We start from the raw sequence: 16,572 nt of genomic DNA, 5'->3' as shown, positions 1-16,572 counted from the left end.
AGCCTCTGTAGACGAGTGCCGACCTTGATATCTTTCCGCTTTCAAAAGAACGCCGTCATTAATTGCATGACCAATCCCAGGCTATGCTGTGACTCTTATCCAATCGCTATGCTACTTGCGACACGCTATACAATGACTATGAACAGAGAATCAATTAATTGCATCATGATGTGGGTTTTGGAGCTGTTGGCAACGGCCTGGTTGTGGTAATGGTAGGTACTGCAGCAGGAGCAGCGGTCGCAGGAGGATAAAAGGTCGTCGTAGAAATGCAAGGACCGAAGCCAAGCCATCCATGTTTGGCACAGGATGTTGGGAACAAGGTCATGGTCGTGGACTCGATACAGTCACCTAGCCAATAACTCTCACAAGATGTGGTCGTAAGTATGTTAGGTGCAGTCTTCGTATTGCTGGCTGAGCTGGTCGGTGTTACTGTCACTGTTTCGAGACAGCCGCCAAACCAGCCGAACTTCACGCAGGAGGTCAAAGGCACTTCAGTCGTTGATGGAGTCGTCGATTCTGTCGTGGTTGAGTCAAGACAGCCCCACCACCCTGGAGTCTGACAAGTACTTGTCCGAGTCATGGTAGTTGTAGATGAAGGGCTACTGGTCGATCTTGTGGTATCCGATCCGTTACTTTCAAAGTACTTCCAATTGAAGCAGTCCACGCATTCTTCGTCTACTTTGCAAGAGGGCAGCTCATCATATGCCTCAATCACATCGTGTATGACGCTTTTGATCTTGTGATAACTGATGCCAACTCGCCATTGTTTGTCTCCAACAGTATCATAGATGCAGACTTGACCCGTATGACACTGGGTCTGCATTGCATATCCACCGAGCGTACATCCCGAGGTTGCTGCATTGCAACTACCCATGAATATTGGATCTGCTGTGTGACCGAAATGAACCGCGCCAGTGTACTTTCTTGTTTGAGGAGCTCCAACGTGGGATCCTGGAGGATAGGGCAAACCCAGACGTGCAGAAGCAAGTGCATCACCAGGTGCTTCAAATGTAGTGACGGGAACACCGAATGTCAATCCTAGCAGGGCACTGATTGCTCCGCCCAAGGAGTGGCCAACGAGCCAGATGTTCGAATCCGGATACAGCGCAGTCGCATTGCCGTAGAGCTCCAGTGCCGCGGCATAGTAGCGATTCTCCTCCTTCAGCGCAGTCACAACACACGTCTGATTACATGTATATGCTGACGTCATGCAGTCACAGACTTGATGCCATAAGTATTGCCCACCTTGGCCGCAGCAACAGCTAAAAAAAAGGTTGTCATTAACCTTGTCATTCGTAGTTGTTTCAGCTCCGTCAAAGACTGCTGGTGAGGTGCCCTTGAGAGACATCACGATAGTTGAGTTGTCTTTATCTGCGAAAATGTGGCCTCGTATCCCGTCACCCTCCCAGCCGAAAGATTGCGAGAAATTGAATCGGTCACCGCCCATGTCTTGCCATTCTCCCTCACCTGGCGCGTTCTGGTATGCGTTCCAGCTCATGTTAGCCAGGGAAAGGACTGTGTCTTTGTCCAAGATGTCAGGCCCCGACACATCGTCTATTCTCCAAGCACTTGAGTCAAGCCTAGCAGGAGAGCCCCGTCGTCGCGCCGCATGGTACATCGAGCGCACGGTCTTCACACGGCGGTCCGACAACCTTTCGATTGGCGTCGATTTTGATAATGCCTTTAACGACGACTTCAAGCTGCGTTTTTGGTGATTCCCTGCGGTTGTCCGTGGAGGTGATTCCTCAGGTGCAGGTACATTCAATCGTACATGAACATTCGGATATTCGTATGTGCCGTGATGGAAGACATGGCGCAGAGAGAATTCATGTTGCCCATTAGTATTTCTTTCAGGTCTCGGCTCGTAACTTGAAGCGTGGGGAGCAAGTAGCGGAACCTGGAGAGGGCTGTCTACCCATTCATCTGAGGGGGAGGTAGTGGCGGGGGGTATAGTAGATGCCACTGCTATCCAGGACAGCAAAGTCGCAACAGAAGATCTGGACCAAGATGTGACTCGATACTTTTTCCACGCCATGGTATTAAATAGGTCTGTCTTCGCACATAGCTATTGGTAGTGGAAGCTCATTGATGCCTTCCAGCATGGTTCCTACTCTATGATGATGTTCGGCAATATGTTTTTCCGCCAGAGCGCCAAGATCATCCACGTACCTTATCGTCTCATCCAATCATTGGCTGGCCTTGTAGCTTGTAGAGGCACGAGATCTAATTGGGTCAGAAGCACTACTCAGGCTACATTTCGTAGGACTTGCGCATGTTACAAGTGCCGTGACTTTGCAAAATGTCAGAAGCGCACTGTAGTCCTGGCAGGCTGTCTACTCAACTTGTGTATCATACTTCGAGATTCGAATGCCGATGACATGCTTGAAGTCGTCTACTAATTTATCACAATGATACATTAATTCACGCAAGCCTCTTCGATCCGCAAAGTAGCTCATGGCATCTCCGACCATAACGAACTCATCTGCTACCCGTTCCTCCCAGTCATTCACAAGACTTGAGTCTTCGGGCGGTACGAGGACAAAAAGCCGAGCGAGCACCCTTCAGAATGGTCGTCCACCGCTCAATGTCACACCAACTATCACGAATTCTCCCCTTGAAGATGATGGCATATCACGGAAAGATGATTTATTCGAGAAAAGCAGTCTCATCAGCGGCGATGAAGGTGTCGTCAAAGACATCGACGAGGTTGAGTCTCCAAAAGAAGTCCCTGAGGGATTTGACCGACTTCCCATAGAGCTTATGAGCTTGATCGACAGATTCATAGAATCTCTGATCGCCAAAGTATACAACACGCCACCGACAGCGGATAGACTCTCTTCTATCTTTCAAGATTTCTATATCAAAGCCTCTGGTAATGTAACCACTCACATAAGCGCCCTATCCACGCAACAATCGAGAAATGCATCACCAAGCGCTTCAATCTCATCGAAATCCTCACACACGAGACCACCACCTCGCTCATCTTCGCGCGACACCCTTAACTCAGTACCCGATCAACAGATGCTGACGCCTCAAGAAATTTCTGATCGGCGTAAAGCTCGACGTTTACTGGATCGAAAACAAACGGCGTTAGAAGAAGCTGTCGAGAGACACGTGTGTGAGCGCGTCTACAATCGCATATGGCGACATAGGTCGACTTTAGATGAGGTGCGGGATGAAAAGCTCCGGTCGAAAACCGCGGCCTTGGCTTTGGTGGGCATCAATCTGCAAGACCTTGGTGTCGACATGGCACTTGACAACAATAGCTCAATACAAGATGCCAAGGTTGACGACTGGATAGCAAGCGCCAGGGATAGCCTACTTCGTATGAACGACTCGAAATGTCCACTCGGCAAATTGCAGCAGCTTACTGGAGCCCATAAATACATTGTTAATCTTTTAACGAGACTGCACAATTCATCGTCCTCGGCCGACGAGATTTTGCCCACCTTAATTTACACGCTGATTACAACACCGCCCGAAGGCATTAATGTCATCAGTAATCTGAACTTCATCCAACGATTCAGAGCGTCGAGTAAAGTTGATGGTGAGGCTGCTTATTGCTTGACCAATCTGGAGGCTGCCATCACGTTTCTAGAGACAGTAGATCTCGCAAGTCTACGAGCTGACGAGACAACTCAAGGGCCGCCTCCAAAGACTAGCTCCAAGCCGCCTGCAGAGACCGAAAGCGATCAGTCTTCAGAGTCTACTCATACACCGCATTCGTCTACAAAAATTTCGCAGAAATCATCCCCAGCAATTCCTATTTCTTCTCCAGAAAGGGTAGGAATCGAGGAGCAGCCACTATACGACATACCAGGCTCTGTTGCTTCGGAGCAACCATATTCTCACAAGAGGAGCGTTAGCAATCTTTTTCAACCTCCTGCATTAGGTTTTGGGGCCGCTGGTGATGCCGTCCGTAGCACGGCGGATCAGGGGATAAAGGGAATTGGGATTGCACTCGACAACAGCTTCAAATTGCTCTTTGGCCGGCTGAGCGAGCAGAAGATTGCCAGTCCAAACCCCGAAGCTGCAGGGACAATCATGGTGCCAAAGACTTTGGACGACGCGAGGAAGCTAGTCGAGCCCAAATCTGCAGATGAAGAAAATACATCTGAAGCCAATTCATTTGCCGAACGACCTGGACTAGGTTTAGAAAGCCGCTTTAAGTCTGAGGACAACCTTCTGAATGCGATTGCTGGGAGAAAGCAGCCGCTTAGAGATAGGAGCGCGGACAGTAATCCTAACTCAAAGCTACTCCAAATAGAATCAGCATCAGCTAGCAGTGCAGCCGTAGAATCAATGCGGAATTTGGGAAACAGTCTCAATCCATTGAAAGGGTTTGGAGGCATCAGTGTCATGCAACGGTTCGGTCGAAGCCCTTCCTCCGGAACACCCACACCGATCATGGACAGGCCAATGATTGATACGCAGAGGCCGAATAGCCATGGTGGGGTCCCTGCGAGCGAGATCAAGAGTCTCCCTCCTGTACAGCGCTTCATGGACGCTCCTGATGCCAAAGATCTGAGGATGAGCGACATTCCAGAACTACTGCAAGATTACAAACGACTTGCTGAGGCGCTGAGAACGATGGGGGCGTTCTGACAGGGATTGTTCATGAGAAGGAACAGTCCTTCTGACAATTTAAAGCGAAGCGTTGCATTCATGATATACCCTTTTACGCGTTTCTTGTGCACTCCTAGATTACTCCCGATTTTCTACGGAGGCAGCGATTCTGCTAGCAGTTTAGCTGCTTTGCCAAACGACCCCAGACGGATCCTCCTAACGTCTTCTATCAGCCACCTTTTCAATTTCTCCTTACAGCTGCCTTGAAATTAAAGGGGTTGAAAAAATGCACACGGACAGATCGGAGTGCTTTGCACAGCCTCTCGCACGTAGCGCAGCAAACACATTTCAACCCCCTCACCATATGAGAAAAGGTTCCTCCGACTCGGTACGCTAACGAGACTACCTAGTACGAATTGAAAATGTACTGGAAGAGGGTTGAAGATATAAATACCGTGACATCGAGCGATGCACAAATTCATCTCCCATCGTTGGCCATTTTCTTGAAAATCGCACCCAACGGATCTCTTCTACGGCAAGGCTGACCGGTCAACATTGCGCTTGTCAACATGGCTGATACTGCTTCCGACTTGAAGACACTGCTCGTGACTGGAGCAACTGGAAACCAAGGGTTTGCAGTGATCAATGCACTGCTTACCCATGCCTCACGCAACTCCCCCTTCCTCGAATCCTTGCGTTAACGCGCAACACCTCCTCGCCAAAAGCGCAGTCTCTTACCAGGAAATCGCCAAATATCACCCTGCTTGCCGGCGATCTGGACAATTGCGATGCAATTTTCGCCTCGGCCCCTGCTAAGATCGACGCTGTATACAGCGTCCAAGTCAATGTTTTCGGCGGGCCAGAGAAGACGAGGCAAGAAGAAATCTTAGCTCGGAACCTCATTGAGTCCTCTCTAGCACACAACGTTAAGCATTTCGTGCAGAGCAGCGGCGACCGCGGTGGATATGCACGGTCTGCTGTAGATCCAACGCCGGTGCCGGTATTTCAAACAAAATTTCACATCGAGCAGCATCTCATCAGCCGTGCGGCGGAGAATGGTATGACTTGGACAATCTTGCGGCCAGTGACTTTCATGGAAAACTTAAGCGAAGATTTTCAGGGAAAGGGCTTCGCAACAATGTGGAATGACATTGGCGAGAAGCCGCTGCAGCTCGTGGCCACAAGAGATATTGGAATTTTTGCATCAAAAGCGTTGCTGCACCCCGAAAACCCAATTTGGAAGAATAAGGCGGTCGGCATTGTTGGAGATGAGCTCACTCAGGTCCAAGCATCGGAGATATTCAAGAAGGTGACGGGCAAGTCAATGCCCATTGCTCACTGCTTGGTGGGTAATCTCGTCCAGTGGAAAGTGCCTGAGATCAAGGCCATGTTTTTGTGGTTTAAGGAAAAGGGCTGCGCAGCGAGCGTGAATGAATGTCGGAGCATTCATCCTGAGATGCTCAACCTGGAAGGCTGGCTGAGGGAGACCGGAAGATGCTGAGAGCTTACTGGTTTGGGTTATTGGTGTCGCTGTTTGAACCATGACTCTTGCCATACCATGACTTCGTAAGGAACTCTTGGTAAAGTTAAGTCGATACTGCCAATCACGAGTATTTGCAACTGTGAAGTCCATCAATGAAACCAGTCTACTAAAGACCTGTATGAACAAAATTGAGGCTCAAATAGAAGTTTTTTTTTTTGGATTTTGTGTATCATCAATAATGTTTCTCTCCAGGCCTGCTATACTCCACAATACATCTACTTTAATTCGAATATTTAATCGAGATACTTCTTCTGCAAGTGGGGAGTGAGCGCCTTTTTGTGTGGGGCCTATCTTCAAGCCTTGTGAGTTGCGTTTAATACTGATGAAAAGGATCTATGCCAATGGGAGGATTGGCTCATCGCCAGAAGGACGTGATCAAGTAAAGCACGTTCTGTTTCATCTTGCTTGAAGGCTTACATTTTGGATACTCTGGCTGTCAATGAACATGTCTGCTCCAGATTCTCTGTGTAAAGACGTAGAGTTACAGTTCACTTGAATAGAATCCTGTTCACGACATTTCAGCTTACTCCATGAATATTCATCTTGACCGTCAACACAAGCTGCGTTTTCATAGGAGACTAATCTGCACAAGCTTTTGAGGTGCTAATTCGGGTCGTGGCACTGAGATCCCACCGCGCCAAGCGCGGATACATTCAAAGTGCATCCATTCAAACAAAGCAATTATAGATGGGATCCGTTTAGAAGCATCTCAGTACGACATCGACACCTGTTGCACAAACTCGAAGATGACTTCTCACGGAAGCCGACCCTCTGAGCGTGGCTATCATCAGGATTACATAGCTCGCATACGATATGAAAACACCCTGCCTCCACCGCCAGGCGCCCCAAAGCTTCTGAATATACCCATAGAGGGTCTCAATTACTACACCTCTGCAGCATTCGCAAGTCGTATGGCCCGGCAGCAGCCTCTGAACATTGAGGCAGATGCTGAGCTTGGTATGCCGATCGATCTTGTTGGAATGCCAGGAATATTCGATGGAGATGAAAGCTGTAAGTGGACTAGCTGTCAAGTCTGAATGTCGGGGCTGAAATTTTGATAGCTATACAAGCTCCTCTAGCTATCCCGGCTATATCTCAAAAAGACAAGAGTCTTCTTCGTCCGCTCTCGGAACTCGGCAAACCCAAGTTTGCGACGGGAGCTCATAGTTTCCTACGACGGACAGAATATATATCATCTGAAGCGAAAGCGCGCGCAGAGGCTCATACAAATACTACGAAAGGTTCATCGAAGTCGCCCACTGCGAAACTAGCTCGACGTCAATCAGACGCAGTCAAAGACGACCCTGTGAACATTTTAAGGCATGTCATCAAAGGCTTCGACATAGCCAGCCCCAGAGACGTATACACCGGGAAGGACGATACTTCACACTTACGAGGGGCACAGCCAACGCCTGCTGAAATAGAAGCCTGGAAACGACCTCGTCATCCCACGAACCCTGAGCTCAAGCTTTTAGACTCGTATGCAATTAAGCCTGATGCCGATGCCACGACCGATCAAGGTGCCTACATTGTGACTAAGTTTGTAGGAAACCCAACAAACTCAAGCAGCGCGCATGACATTCGAATGGACGTTGGCTTGCTCAACCCTGTTGAGCGAAATGGCGATGCCTATGACTACGAGTTCTATCTTCCTCAAGAAGCCGAGACTGCACGGCGGGTAAAAAGAAAGTTTGAAGAAGGTAGCACCGACGATGATGACAAGGAAGAAGAGCAGAGGGACAAGGACGGCAACCCCCTGTACAAATTTCACCACCATCGCACATATGATGTTGGGAGACAAACCAATTCATTGGATCAGCCATACAAAGAGGTCGTAATCGCCCTCCACGATGCCAATCAAGACGCACGTCTAGATACAGGGGCCTTTTATTACCCCGTCGGTATCAAGATGCAACTCAAACCGCGGCGCAACAAAAATTTGGCAAATCTTGGGCTAACGAAAGAAGCAGCAGATGATGAGACGGAACGGCCTGACGAAATTAATCTTATCTTACGAGATCCTGACGACGAGGAAGTAGAAAAACGCTGGGGTCACAGGCAAGAACTATTCTCGCAGGCCCCTGCTGTAAACGGATCATGACCACATTATCTTGCCCATAGCAGTCGAAGCAGCGAGCGCGTCAGTCCATGCGAGTTCAATTGCCTTTAATTAGTGATACCCATATAGACAGCATATACTCCAATGTATGATAGTTGACTGGCTACAATAAACTGTCGTCACAATCTCTGTTGGGCGAGGGGTCAATATTGCTTCGGGCCGTTCTCAAAAAGGGGTTGTAATCTGCCTCCGCGCTAATTCTCACTTGCTCACATTTCAAGCATCCCCGATTTTGCGACGCCTTCTCTCCAGGTAAGTGTTTCTCGAAGGAAATACTACACCTTCGCCATTGACCAAGATGTACTTAGGCATAGTACCATGCTGGATTTGCTGTCTCCACGAGAAGCTGTGGCTGGCTCAAGAACCCAATCACTTTGATGCACCTCGCGTGTTGATACAGCTTGTTGACAGACTTTCCAATGTGATCAGAACGTCAATTGAAGGCCAAGTGACGAGCCAAAATGGAAGAGGCTCAATCAACAATGCCGAATCCTGCGGGGCTTTCCTCCGGGGGCCTCTCGGATACATCGCATGCTGCTGTAGGGCACTCGCACTTCAGCCCACGGACCAACATGCCTAACCAGACACCGACGAGAACTATTAACGATCTGAGAGATCCTCCTAGGGATCTTGGTCGCATGCGTCAACGCCTTTTTGAAGTCAAAGAGAAGATTGAGCTCCAGGTCCACGAATTTGATCGCTACTGGCAGTATGTGGACAATGTATGGGTTAGACAGCACAAAGCTGGGACCGACCGGACTGGAAGATATATAACAGACTACTACGCTTGCAGACTGCAGCGGCCGACGTACACCCCTAAACCTGATGTGGCACGAAGAGACGGCGCGCCAACGAGGAAGAAGCAGATTCGTGAGGGCGGTACCTGCCAGATGAGACTCAAGACAATTAGATATGAAGGAGGGTACTCAGCGTACACAGTTATCAGAATAGGGGATGATACGGAGCATACTCATGATTTGGATCATATCGACAAGATCAAAAGGACGAGCGTTTTGATGGAAATATCTAGGTCGGAAGTTATGAAAGGTTATATGCCGGCTTCTGTATTCACCGTGATGAATGAAGATTATCAAAAATTATATGATGCTGGCGGGAAATATCTCAATCGTAACGACGTGAGAAACGCTTCTCAGAATTGGCGACAAGACCACCGAGATGAATTGAGGGTCCACGAAGGATACAAGTATGATCACGGAAATGGAATCGTCAAACAGATCGAGGGAATGCAACAGCAAAGGCATGCGAATGGGGAAGATCAAGTGCTGGATCCAGCATTGGCCAACATACCAACTACCCCTTCCAACTGCCTTCGCTTTCCAAATCATTTGAAGGAGCTCATTGATCCATACTTGCCTCAGACAGACGTACAGCCTTCGGAGCTTGCATGTCCACATGTCACTCTTACCTATGCAACCTCGCTCGATTCTTCTCTGACCCTTGCGCCTGGCATGCAGACACACCTTTCAGGATTGGAATCGAAGGCCATGACGCACTATCTTCGATCAAAGCACGATGCCATCATTATTGGCGTTGGAACAGCTGTCTCGGACGACCCAGCCTTGAACTGCCGGCTTGAGGGCGCTGGTGGGTACGGTGGAGTGGGCTGGGAAGGGCAGCCACGACCGATCATCATCGATCCTGGTGCACGATGGATCCTCACGCCACAGTCCAAAGTGATACAGACAGTCATCCAAGGAAAAGGCATCGCACCGTGGATTGTCATCGCGCCAGGTTTTGCAATGGACCCGGCACGTCTAGAGATGCTAAAGTACTACGGGGGCAAATACTTTGGGTTGACTCAATTTGACAACCGCTATCGTCTCAAATGGGAAGCCATCCTGAAAGCTTTGGCTTCCGAAGGAATCAAAAGCGTGATGATCGAAGGCGGTGGGATGGTGATTAATGATCTCTTTCAGCCGGAGAACTCCCCTTCGTCAATTCGGTCATTGTGACCATCGCACCCACCTATCTAGGCAAAGGGGGCGTAGGCGTCCATCCCGCTGCTAGTCACGATGCTACCGGACGGCCGAACCCCGTCGTACGGTTTCAGGATGCACGATGGCTACCTATGGGAGAAGACGTGGTGATGTGTGGGAAGATGCCCGCCCAATCCGGTCCTCAGGAGTCTCCGCTAAGCTCGCCTATGGCGTTTAGGCCTGGCGATGACTACGCACAGATGGCACCCTGAGAATGTGGACGCTGATGAGTTGTCCGCTTCGCTCTGTGGTTCCGCTCCAGTCGCTGAACGCTGCACGACCAACGAAGAAAGAATATATTCGATGCAAAGAAACGTGGAGGGAGCAGGAAGTCTCCCACTAGTGCTACCAGCGTGCTCACCACGCCCACTAGGGCCTGTGGTGCCCGTGGTCGTATTGCCGACATAGGAGCCGAGCCTGGCCCTCTTCAATTGGCCCCAGGGTTCGATCATCTTTGGGGTTTTGGATCTCAGATGCTAGGGTCATGGACTAGTGCGGGGAAGCTTGTGCAGGTCGGGCAATCCACTAAGACATTTAAGACAATAATCGAGAAAGAAAATCCCATCTCCATCCATGAATCCCCATCTAAATCCATGACCACTACTTTACTTACCCCTCCTTCTCCAAATTCGGCTATTTTCTACGAGCGAGCACAACCACGGCCCCGGCGCTGTCACTACTCAGCCAGAAAGGCAGTCTTTCTTCTCTGGCGAGAACATGACCACGCTTGACGGCTCCGGCGGTACACTCCGTTATGGAGAGAAACCAATGTATACCACCTCGAATGGTTGTCCCATGTAAGTCATCGCAAGCTTCCCGAGTGACGCACATCCATTGATCCACATAACAGCAACGATCCAGAATCTTCCCAGCGCGTTGGCCAGAATGGACCTCTACTCCTTCAAGACTTTCACTTGATTGACCTGCTAGCTCACTTCGATCGTGAAAGAATCCCAGAAAGAGTCGTGCACGCGAAAGGCGCTGGCGCATATGGCGAGTTTGAACTTCTAGATGATATCAGCGACTTGGTATGGTCTGTCGAATCTGGCTGTGTGACCAACAGCTCATTCTAGCAGACCTCGCTAGACATGCTGAATGATGTCGGTAAGAAAACCAAATGCGTGGCGCGCTTCTCCACCGTCGGAGGAGAGAAGGGATCTCCGGACTCAGCGCGAGATCCACGCGGTTTCTCGGTCAAATTTTATACAGAAGAGGGAAATTGGGACTGGGTTTTCAATAATACACCGGTTTTCTTCCTCCGCGATCCGACAAAATTTCCCATATTTATTCACACTCAAAAAAGGAATCCTCAGACGAACTTGAAGGATGCTACGATGTGAGTTTCATTCCGAGAGACCGGTCATCAGAGCCAACCTTGACAAACGCAGGTTTTGGGACTACCTGTCTACGCATCAAGAGTCGGCGCATCAGGTTATGCATCTCTTTTCAGACCGTGGCACGCCGTATTCATATCGTCATATGAATGGGTACTCGGGCCACACTTACAAGCTCACGAAACCGGACGGTACTTTTCATTACGTGCAGATTCATTGCAAAACAGATCAAGGGAGCAAAACCTTCAACAACACAGAGGCCGCTAAGATGGCGACAGACAACCCAGACTGGCATACACAAGACCTCTTCAACTCGATCGAAGACAATGAATACCCCTCATGGACGTGCTATCTTCAGGTACTGACTCCAGAACAAGCAGAGCAATTCCACTGGAATATCTTTGACTTAACAAAAGTCTGGCCGCAAAAAGAGGTCCCGCTCCGGCGCTTTGGCCGCTTTACCCTCAACAGGAACGTCGAAAATTACTTCGCGGAAATGGAACAAGTCGCCTTTTCTCCCTCGCACATGGTCCCCGGCGTCGAACCCTCCGCCGACCCTGTTCTCCAATCACGCCTCTTCTCCTACCCAGACACCCAGCGCCATCGCCTCGGCGTTAATTACCAACAAATCCCCGTAAATCAGCCTCTTCGAGCCTTTAACCCGTATCAGCGCGACGGCATGATGTCCGTCGATGGCAACTATGGCGCAAATCCCAATTATCCATCCACCTTCCGCAATATGACGTACAAACCCGTCAAACCGTCGCAAGAGCATGAGAAATGGGCTGGAGCAGCCGTCGCGCAGCAGCTTCCTGTCACGGAGGAGGACTATATACAGCCGGCAATATTATGGGAGGTTCTCGGACGGCAAAAGGGGCAGCAGGATAACTTCGTCGGGAATGTGGCGGGACATTTGAGTGGTGCGAAAGAACCCGTCAGGAGGAAAACATACGAGATGTTTCGAAGGATTGAGGAAGCGTTGGGAAAGCGGATAGAAAGGGAAACGGAGAGGTTGGCGCCGAACCCACAAAGTCAGCCCGCTGGGAGCGCCGAAAGCAGATTTAGGGAGCAGGTGAATGCTGCCGTGGCGGCACATTAACGGGGTTGTCTGTAGAGTAATTAAATGTGGGGGCAAGGGAGCAGATGTACCTAGACTGTGACATGTTTCCTAAGCGTCGTCCCACAACATGGGCATATATGAGCTTTAGTATGATACCACGAAATGAGTTCGATGATAACAGAAAGCGAGCCATGCTTGATTCGAATCCTGTCGTGGAAGGATCCATACATCGATCGGGCTCATGCATCGCTTGCAGTCATCCTCAATGCTCCCGAGGTCATGAATGTATTTATTTTTTAGAGTCTAGCTTCGATACAGGGTGTCTCGTGGCGTGTCACTGTCACCCCCTCAGGGTCCGCCTTGGTGACATTGTCTCAACAAATGTATTTTGATCTGCCCTAGCTGACTCACTTTACAGTCCAGTGTACTGACTCAAAAAGACACGTTAGAAGCGTAGTTTCTTCAGAAATCGTTCATGATGCCCTGTTGTACCGTGTTTTGCCGATCGAGAACGGTACATAACGGTATTTGATCATATGTTGAATCTGTCTCCGCATCGTGAGTGAGAAGAGTATTATAAAGTATACCACTGCAAGTCTCACGATCAGCTCTGATTCCTCCTATCCCCCATAAGTGCGATCGGATACATACCAAGAACGGGCCAAAAAACAGGCACATCAAAGGCTTGGAACCAAGTGCATACGAACGCTATCGCAATTGCGCGCGTGGCATTGTGCCAGAATTTGAACTCTGGTAGTCTTCTTATGAACGGGCGGAACTCTTCGCTTTCCTTGGTCGGGAGGGTTGGTTCGTTTGTGGACCCATCTTCAAGTCCTTCATCTTGGGTGAGGGAGGGGTCGATCTTTGGTTGGAGGAAGGCGAGGAAAAGATTTAGGAGATAGATGCCTAGGGTGTAGCAGACTGAGGAGTGAAGCCTCTTAGTTTTGGGTTCTGGCAATTGAAGAGTGGGGTATGTTTTGAGGAGATTTAAGAGGATGTTATGATACTCAGGCTCGCCGACAACTTACCTATATACCAGCCTTGGGAAGTCACGATGCGGATCATGAACATGAAGAGCAGGACTCCTGATCCGGTCCATCTGTAGGCCTTGTACGGTGTTGCTTTGTCGAGGTAGGATTGATATATCTACGGCAGAAATTTGTTAGGGCCAAAGGCAAGGAATCCGGCTTTGATAACCGCTTACTCGTCCTAATCGTGTCGTTTGCGCGCTCACTGCTGCGAAAGGTGTATCTGGTTCTGTTGTGTCCATGTTGGGTCGGCAAGTCGTGAGCGCGGAGCGCCCCCTTTAGGCTTTTGGAACACTTTGGCAGACACTGAGTGACATGAAGCTTCCGACACAGTGAAGTCGAATTTGATCTTTGTGTAAGTTTTGGTCGTTCTGGAAGAGGAATAGAGAGCCTCAGGAGGTGAAAGTTGTCCCCATCCATAATTTTTGACCGACGCCAAGACCTGTGAGGCTGGGACGGGGCAAGGCTCATTGAATAGTCTTCTCCGCAATCGAAACGCTCCAGTTCTTGTTGAGTCTTTGTCGCAGGAAATGGCGGCGCGGTGCATGTTGAGGCCATCGACATCAGGATACGTGTCGTTATCTCTTTCGTTTAGACGTCATCCGTTGTCAACAGCAGCGTCCACACAATATGAGAATATCCTCCTGGGAACCCCGAAGCCTGGCGTTGCACTGAGTACGTATTCATTGCTACTTACAAGATGAGCTGTGTGGACGCTTACTGATATGACAGCTCTGTTGAAGTCACATTAAATCGTCCTCGAGCCTTGAATGCTCTCTCCCAAGCCCTGTTCAAAGAATTGAACAACGCGCTCAAACATCTCGACGATGATAATACGGTCGGCGCAATTGTGCTTACAGGTAGCGAAAAGGCGTTCGCTGGTCAGTTGACTATCTTAATCAATTGAAAATCTGACTTGTTGACCCTGACTGTTTGCACGCAATAGCTGGCGCAGACATCAAGGAAATGAAAAATCAAACATTTTCCGACGTCTCCAACTCAAATTTCATCGCTTCCTGGTCATCCACGATTCCATGCATCCGAAAGCCTATACTTTCGGCCGTAAATGGACACGCCCTTGGTGGCGGATGCGAATTGGCTCTCATGACAGACATCATCTACTGCTCATCCACAGCGACCTTCGGACAGCCGGAGATCAAGCTTGGGGTCATCCCTGGAGCAGGAGGGAGCCAGCGCTTGACGAGAATCATTGGGAAGAGCAAGGCTATGGACCTCATTCTTACTGGAAGAAATTTCAGCGGAATTGAGGCAGAGAAGTGGGGTATTGCAGCTAAATGCTTCGATAGTGCGCAGGCTTGTGTAGACGGTGCTCTGGACACAGCAGGCAGGATTGCAGGGCTATCCAGAGTAGCTGTCAGAGCGGCGAAAGAGATTGTGAACAAAAGTCAAGATCTAGGCATCCGGGAAGGTGTTGAATACGAAAGGAAGGTCTTCCATGGACTTTTTGGGAGTAGAGACCAGAAGATTGGTATGCTCCTTTTCTACTGCGAATGCAATGCGTCACTCACAACGCCAATGAACAGGCATGGAAGCATTTGTGAAGAAGGAGAAACCACAATGGGCTCACGAGTGAATAAAACTTCATTGGAAAGCCCAAAATGTCCCCTTCACAACGCCAACTTGAGCTTCAATTTATCGTCTTTCACAATCTCTCTTTCCATCTTCATCAACTCCGGCATATCCCAGGTACAGTTGACATACCTTCCAGCCAACCAATGTCGCTTCTCCCGGGTGAGGAAAGTGATTGTGTCAGCACTCAGCTCTGCGGATTCGACAAAAACTTCAAAATCCTGTCAGCATCTTTTTAGTTTCATCACTCATATCTCAACTCACTGTGCTTCAAATACTCCGGCAATTCGCCACCACCCATGATATCCGTGCCTGCTACGTTTCCCGGGTGTATCGAATAAGCCAATATTCCCTGATCCGCATACTCCGCACAAACAAATTCCATCAGCCTCAGTTGCGCTATCTTACTAGTTTGATAGCCGCTCATCGCCGGGCCCCTCAGATGTGCGCCCACACTACTAACAGTCACAATAGTCTTATCCTCACCTTTCAGCATCAATGGCAGAAAGGACCTCGTCACTAGGAAAAGTCCCTTGATATTGACTTCCCAATTTCTCCACCACATACCTGGATCTATCTCCCCAATCTTTCCCGCCGCGAAATAGCCAGCATTGAACACAACGATGTCCATTTTTCCAAACGCCTTCTCGACCTCTTTCGCAGCGGTCTCAACGCTTGCCTGGTCTGTAACATCAAGGCTTAGGGCTAGGACGGCGGGTTCAGGCCGCTTTGCATCTGTTGCGGCCGCTTTCATACCTTTGACTAGCTGCTCTTGAGGAGAGCGTGAGCCGATTGCGATCTGGGAGGCGCCGGCGCGAGCGAAAGAGAGGGCGATGGAGGCACCTATGCCTTTGCTAGCTCCGGCGACGAGGACGGTCTTGCTAGAGAGATCTGAATTTAGCGAGGATATGGCGGGGTAGGTGTCGTTGTGGACGGTAGAGGTGGTGGTGAAGTCGCCGGGTCCCTCGACAGGGTTGGGGAGGGTGTGGTCTCGAGGTGGAGGCATTCTGGTTTCGGAGGGTAAGGTACTGGGATTTGAGAAGGGGCGAGTTTGGATAGACGTGGGAGATGGTAGGTGAAGTAGAAATCACTGCTAGTTGATTTGGACAGGCTATAGGATGATAGAACAGAGCGAGATATTTGAAGCAATTAATCAACACGTATCCTGTGTTGCTTTTGTAAGCACAACAATGATCGACAGTCCCTAGTACATGGTCGGATTTAATGCGGGCTTTTGTGTATGAATGATATGCACTGACAGCCAATGGGCCAAGATATCTAACGTATGCTACCAGTGCAGTATTCGATTCGTATGATGCCACTCATTAGATGACG

General features: G+C 49.5%; 8 protein-coding genes across 8 annotated transcripts; 5 read left to right on the top strand and 3 right to left on the bottom strand.

Annotated features, from left to right (window-relative positions):
- Positions 1-163: 163 nt before the first annotated feature.
- Positions 164-2,035, bottom strand: KY384_005475 (uncharacterized protein; the record flags this gene model as incomplete). Its single annotated transcript, XM_044813975.1, has 1 exon — positions 164-2,035. The coding sequence occupies one exon, from the start codon at positions 2,033-2,035 to the stop codon at positions 164-166; it is 1,872 nt and encodes a 623-aa protein (XP_044669276.1).
- Positions 2,036-2,454: 419 nt separating this feature from the next.
- On the top strand, positions 2,455-4,605 carry KY384_005474 (uncharacterized protein; the record flags this gene model as incomplete). The annotated part of the gene is made up of 1 exon (XM_044813974.1): positions 2,455-4,605. The coding sequence occupies one exon, from the start codon at positions 2,455-2,457 to the stop codon at positions 4,603-4,605; it is 2,151 nt and encodes a 716-aa protein (XP_044669275.1).
- Positions 4,606-5,135: 530 nt separating this feature from the next.
- KY384_005473 (uncharacterized protein) lies at positions 5,136-6,067 on the top strand (the record flags this gene model as incomplete). Its single annotated transcript, XM_044813973.1, has 2 exons — positions 5,136-5,197; positions 5,308-6,067. The coding sequence occupies 2 exons, from the start codon at positions 5,136-5,138 to the stop codon at positions 6,065-6,067; spliced, it is 822 nt and encodes a 273-aa protein (XP_044669274.1).
- Positions 6,068-6,855: 788 nt separating this feature from the next.
- KY384_005472 (uncharacterized protein) lies at positions 6,856-8,210 on the top strand (the record flags this gene model as incomplete). The annotated part of the gene is made up of 2 exons (XM_044813972.1): positions 6,856-7,120; positions 7,171-8,210. The coding sequence occupies 2 exons, from the start codon at positions 6,856-6,858 to the stop codon at positions 8,208-8,210; spliced, it is 1,305 nt and encodes a 434-aa protein (XP_044669273.1).
- A 479-nt stretch (positions 8,211-8,689) lies between these two features.
- KY384_005471 (uncharacterized protein) lies at positions 8,690-12,658 on the top strand (the record flags this gene model as incomplete). Its single annotated transcript, XM_044813971.1, has 5 exons — positions 8,690-10,191; positions 10,873-11,022; positions 11,076-11,253; positions 11,302-11,561; positions 11,614-12,658. 5 exons carry the CDS (start codon positions 8,690-8,692, stop codon positions 12,656-12,658), a joined length of 3,135 nt encoding a protein of 1,044 aa, XP_044669272.1.
- A 423-nt stretch (positions 12,659-13,081) lies between these two features.
- On the bottom strand, positions 13,082-13,889 carry RER1 (retention in endoplasmic reticulum protein 1; the record flags this gene model as incomplete). The annotated part of the gene is made up of 4 exons (XM_044813970.1): positions 13,082-13,208; positions 13,327-13,540; positions 13,648-13,765; positions 13,824-13,889. The coding sequence occupies 4 exons, from the start codon at positions 13,887-13,889 to the stop codon at positions 13,082-13,084; spliced, it is 525 nt and encodes a 174-aa protein (XP_044669271.1).
- Positions 13,890-14,177: 288 nt separating this feature from the next.
- KY384_005469 (uncharacterized protein) lies at positions 14,178-15,241 on the top strand (the record flags this gene model as incomplete). Its single annotated transcript, XM_044813969.1, has 4 exons — positions 14,178-14,322; positions 14,433-14,528; positions 14,594-15,136; positions 15,192-15,241. The coding sequence occupies 4 exons, from the start codon at positions 14,178-14,180 to the stop codon at positions 15,239-15,241; spliced, it is 834 nt and encodes a 277-aa protein (XP_044669270.1).
- A 34-nt stretch (positions 15,242-15,275) lies between these two features.
- On the bottom strand, positions 15,276-16,243 carry KY384_005468 (uncharacterized protein; the record flags this gene model as incomplete). The annotated part of the gene is made up of 2 exons (XM_044813968.1): positions 15,276-15,448; positions 15,502-16,243. The coding sequence occupies 2 exons, from the start codon at positions 16,241-16,243 to the stop codon at positions 15,276-15,278; spliced, it is 915 nt and encodes a 304-aa protein (XP_044669269.1).
- Between the last annotated feature and the right edge of the window lie 329 nt (positions 16,244-16,572).

This window comes from Bacidia gigantensis (assembly GCF_019456465.1).
Source record: "Bacidia gigantensis strain McMullin 20006 chromosome Unknown contig_245, whole genome shotgun sequence".
Lineage (NCBI taxonomy): Eukaryota > Fungi > Ascomycota > Lecanoromycetes > Lecanorales > Ramalinaceae > Bacidia > Bacidia gigantensis.
This window is presented reverse-complemented; position numbering and strand designations above follow the sequence as displayed.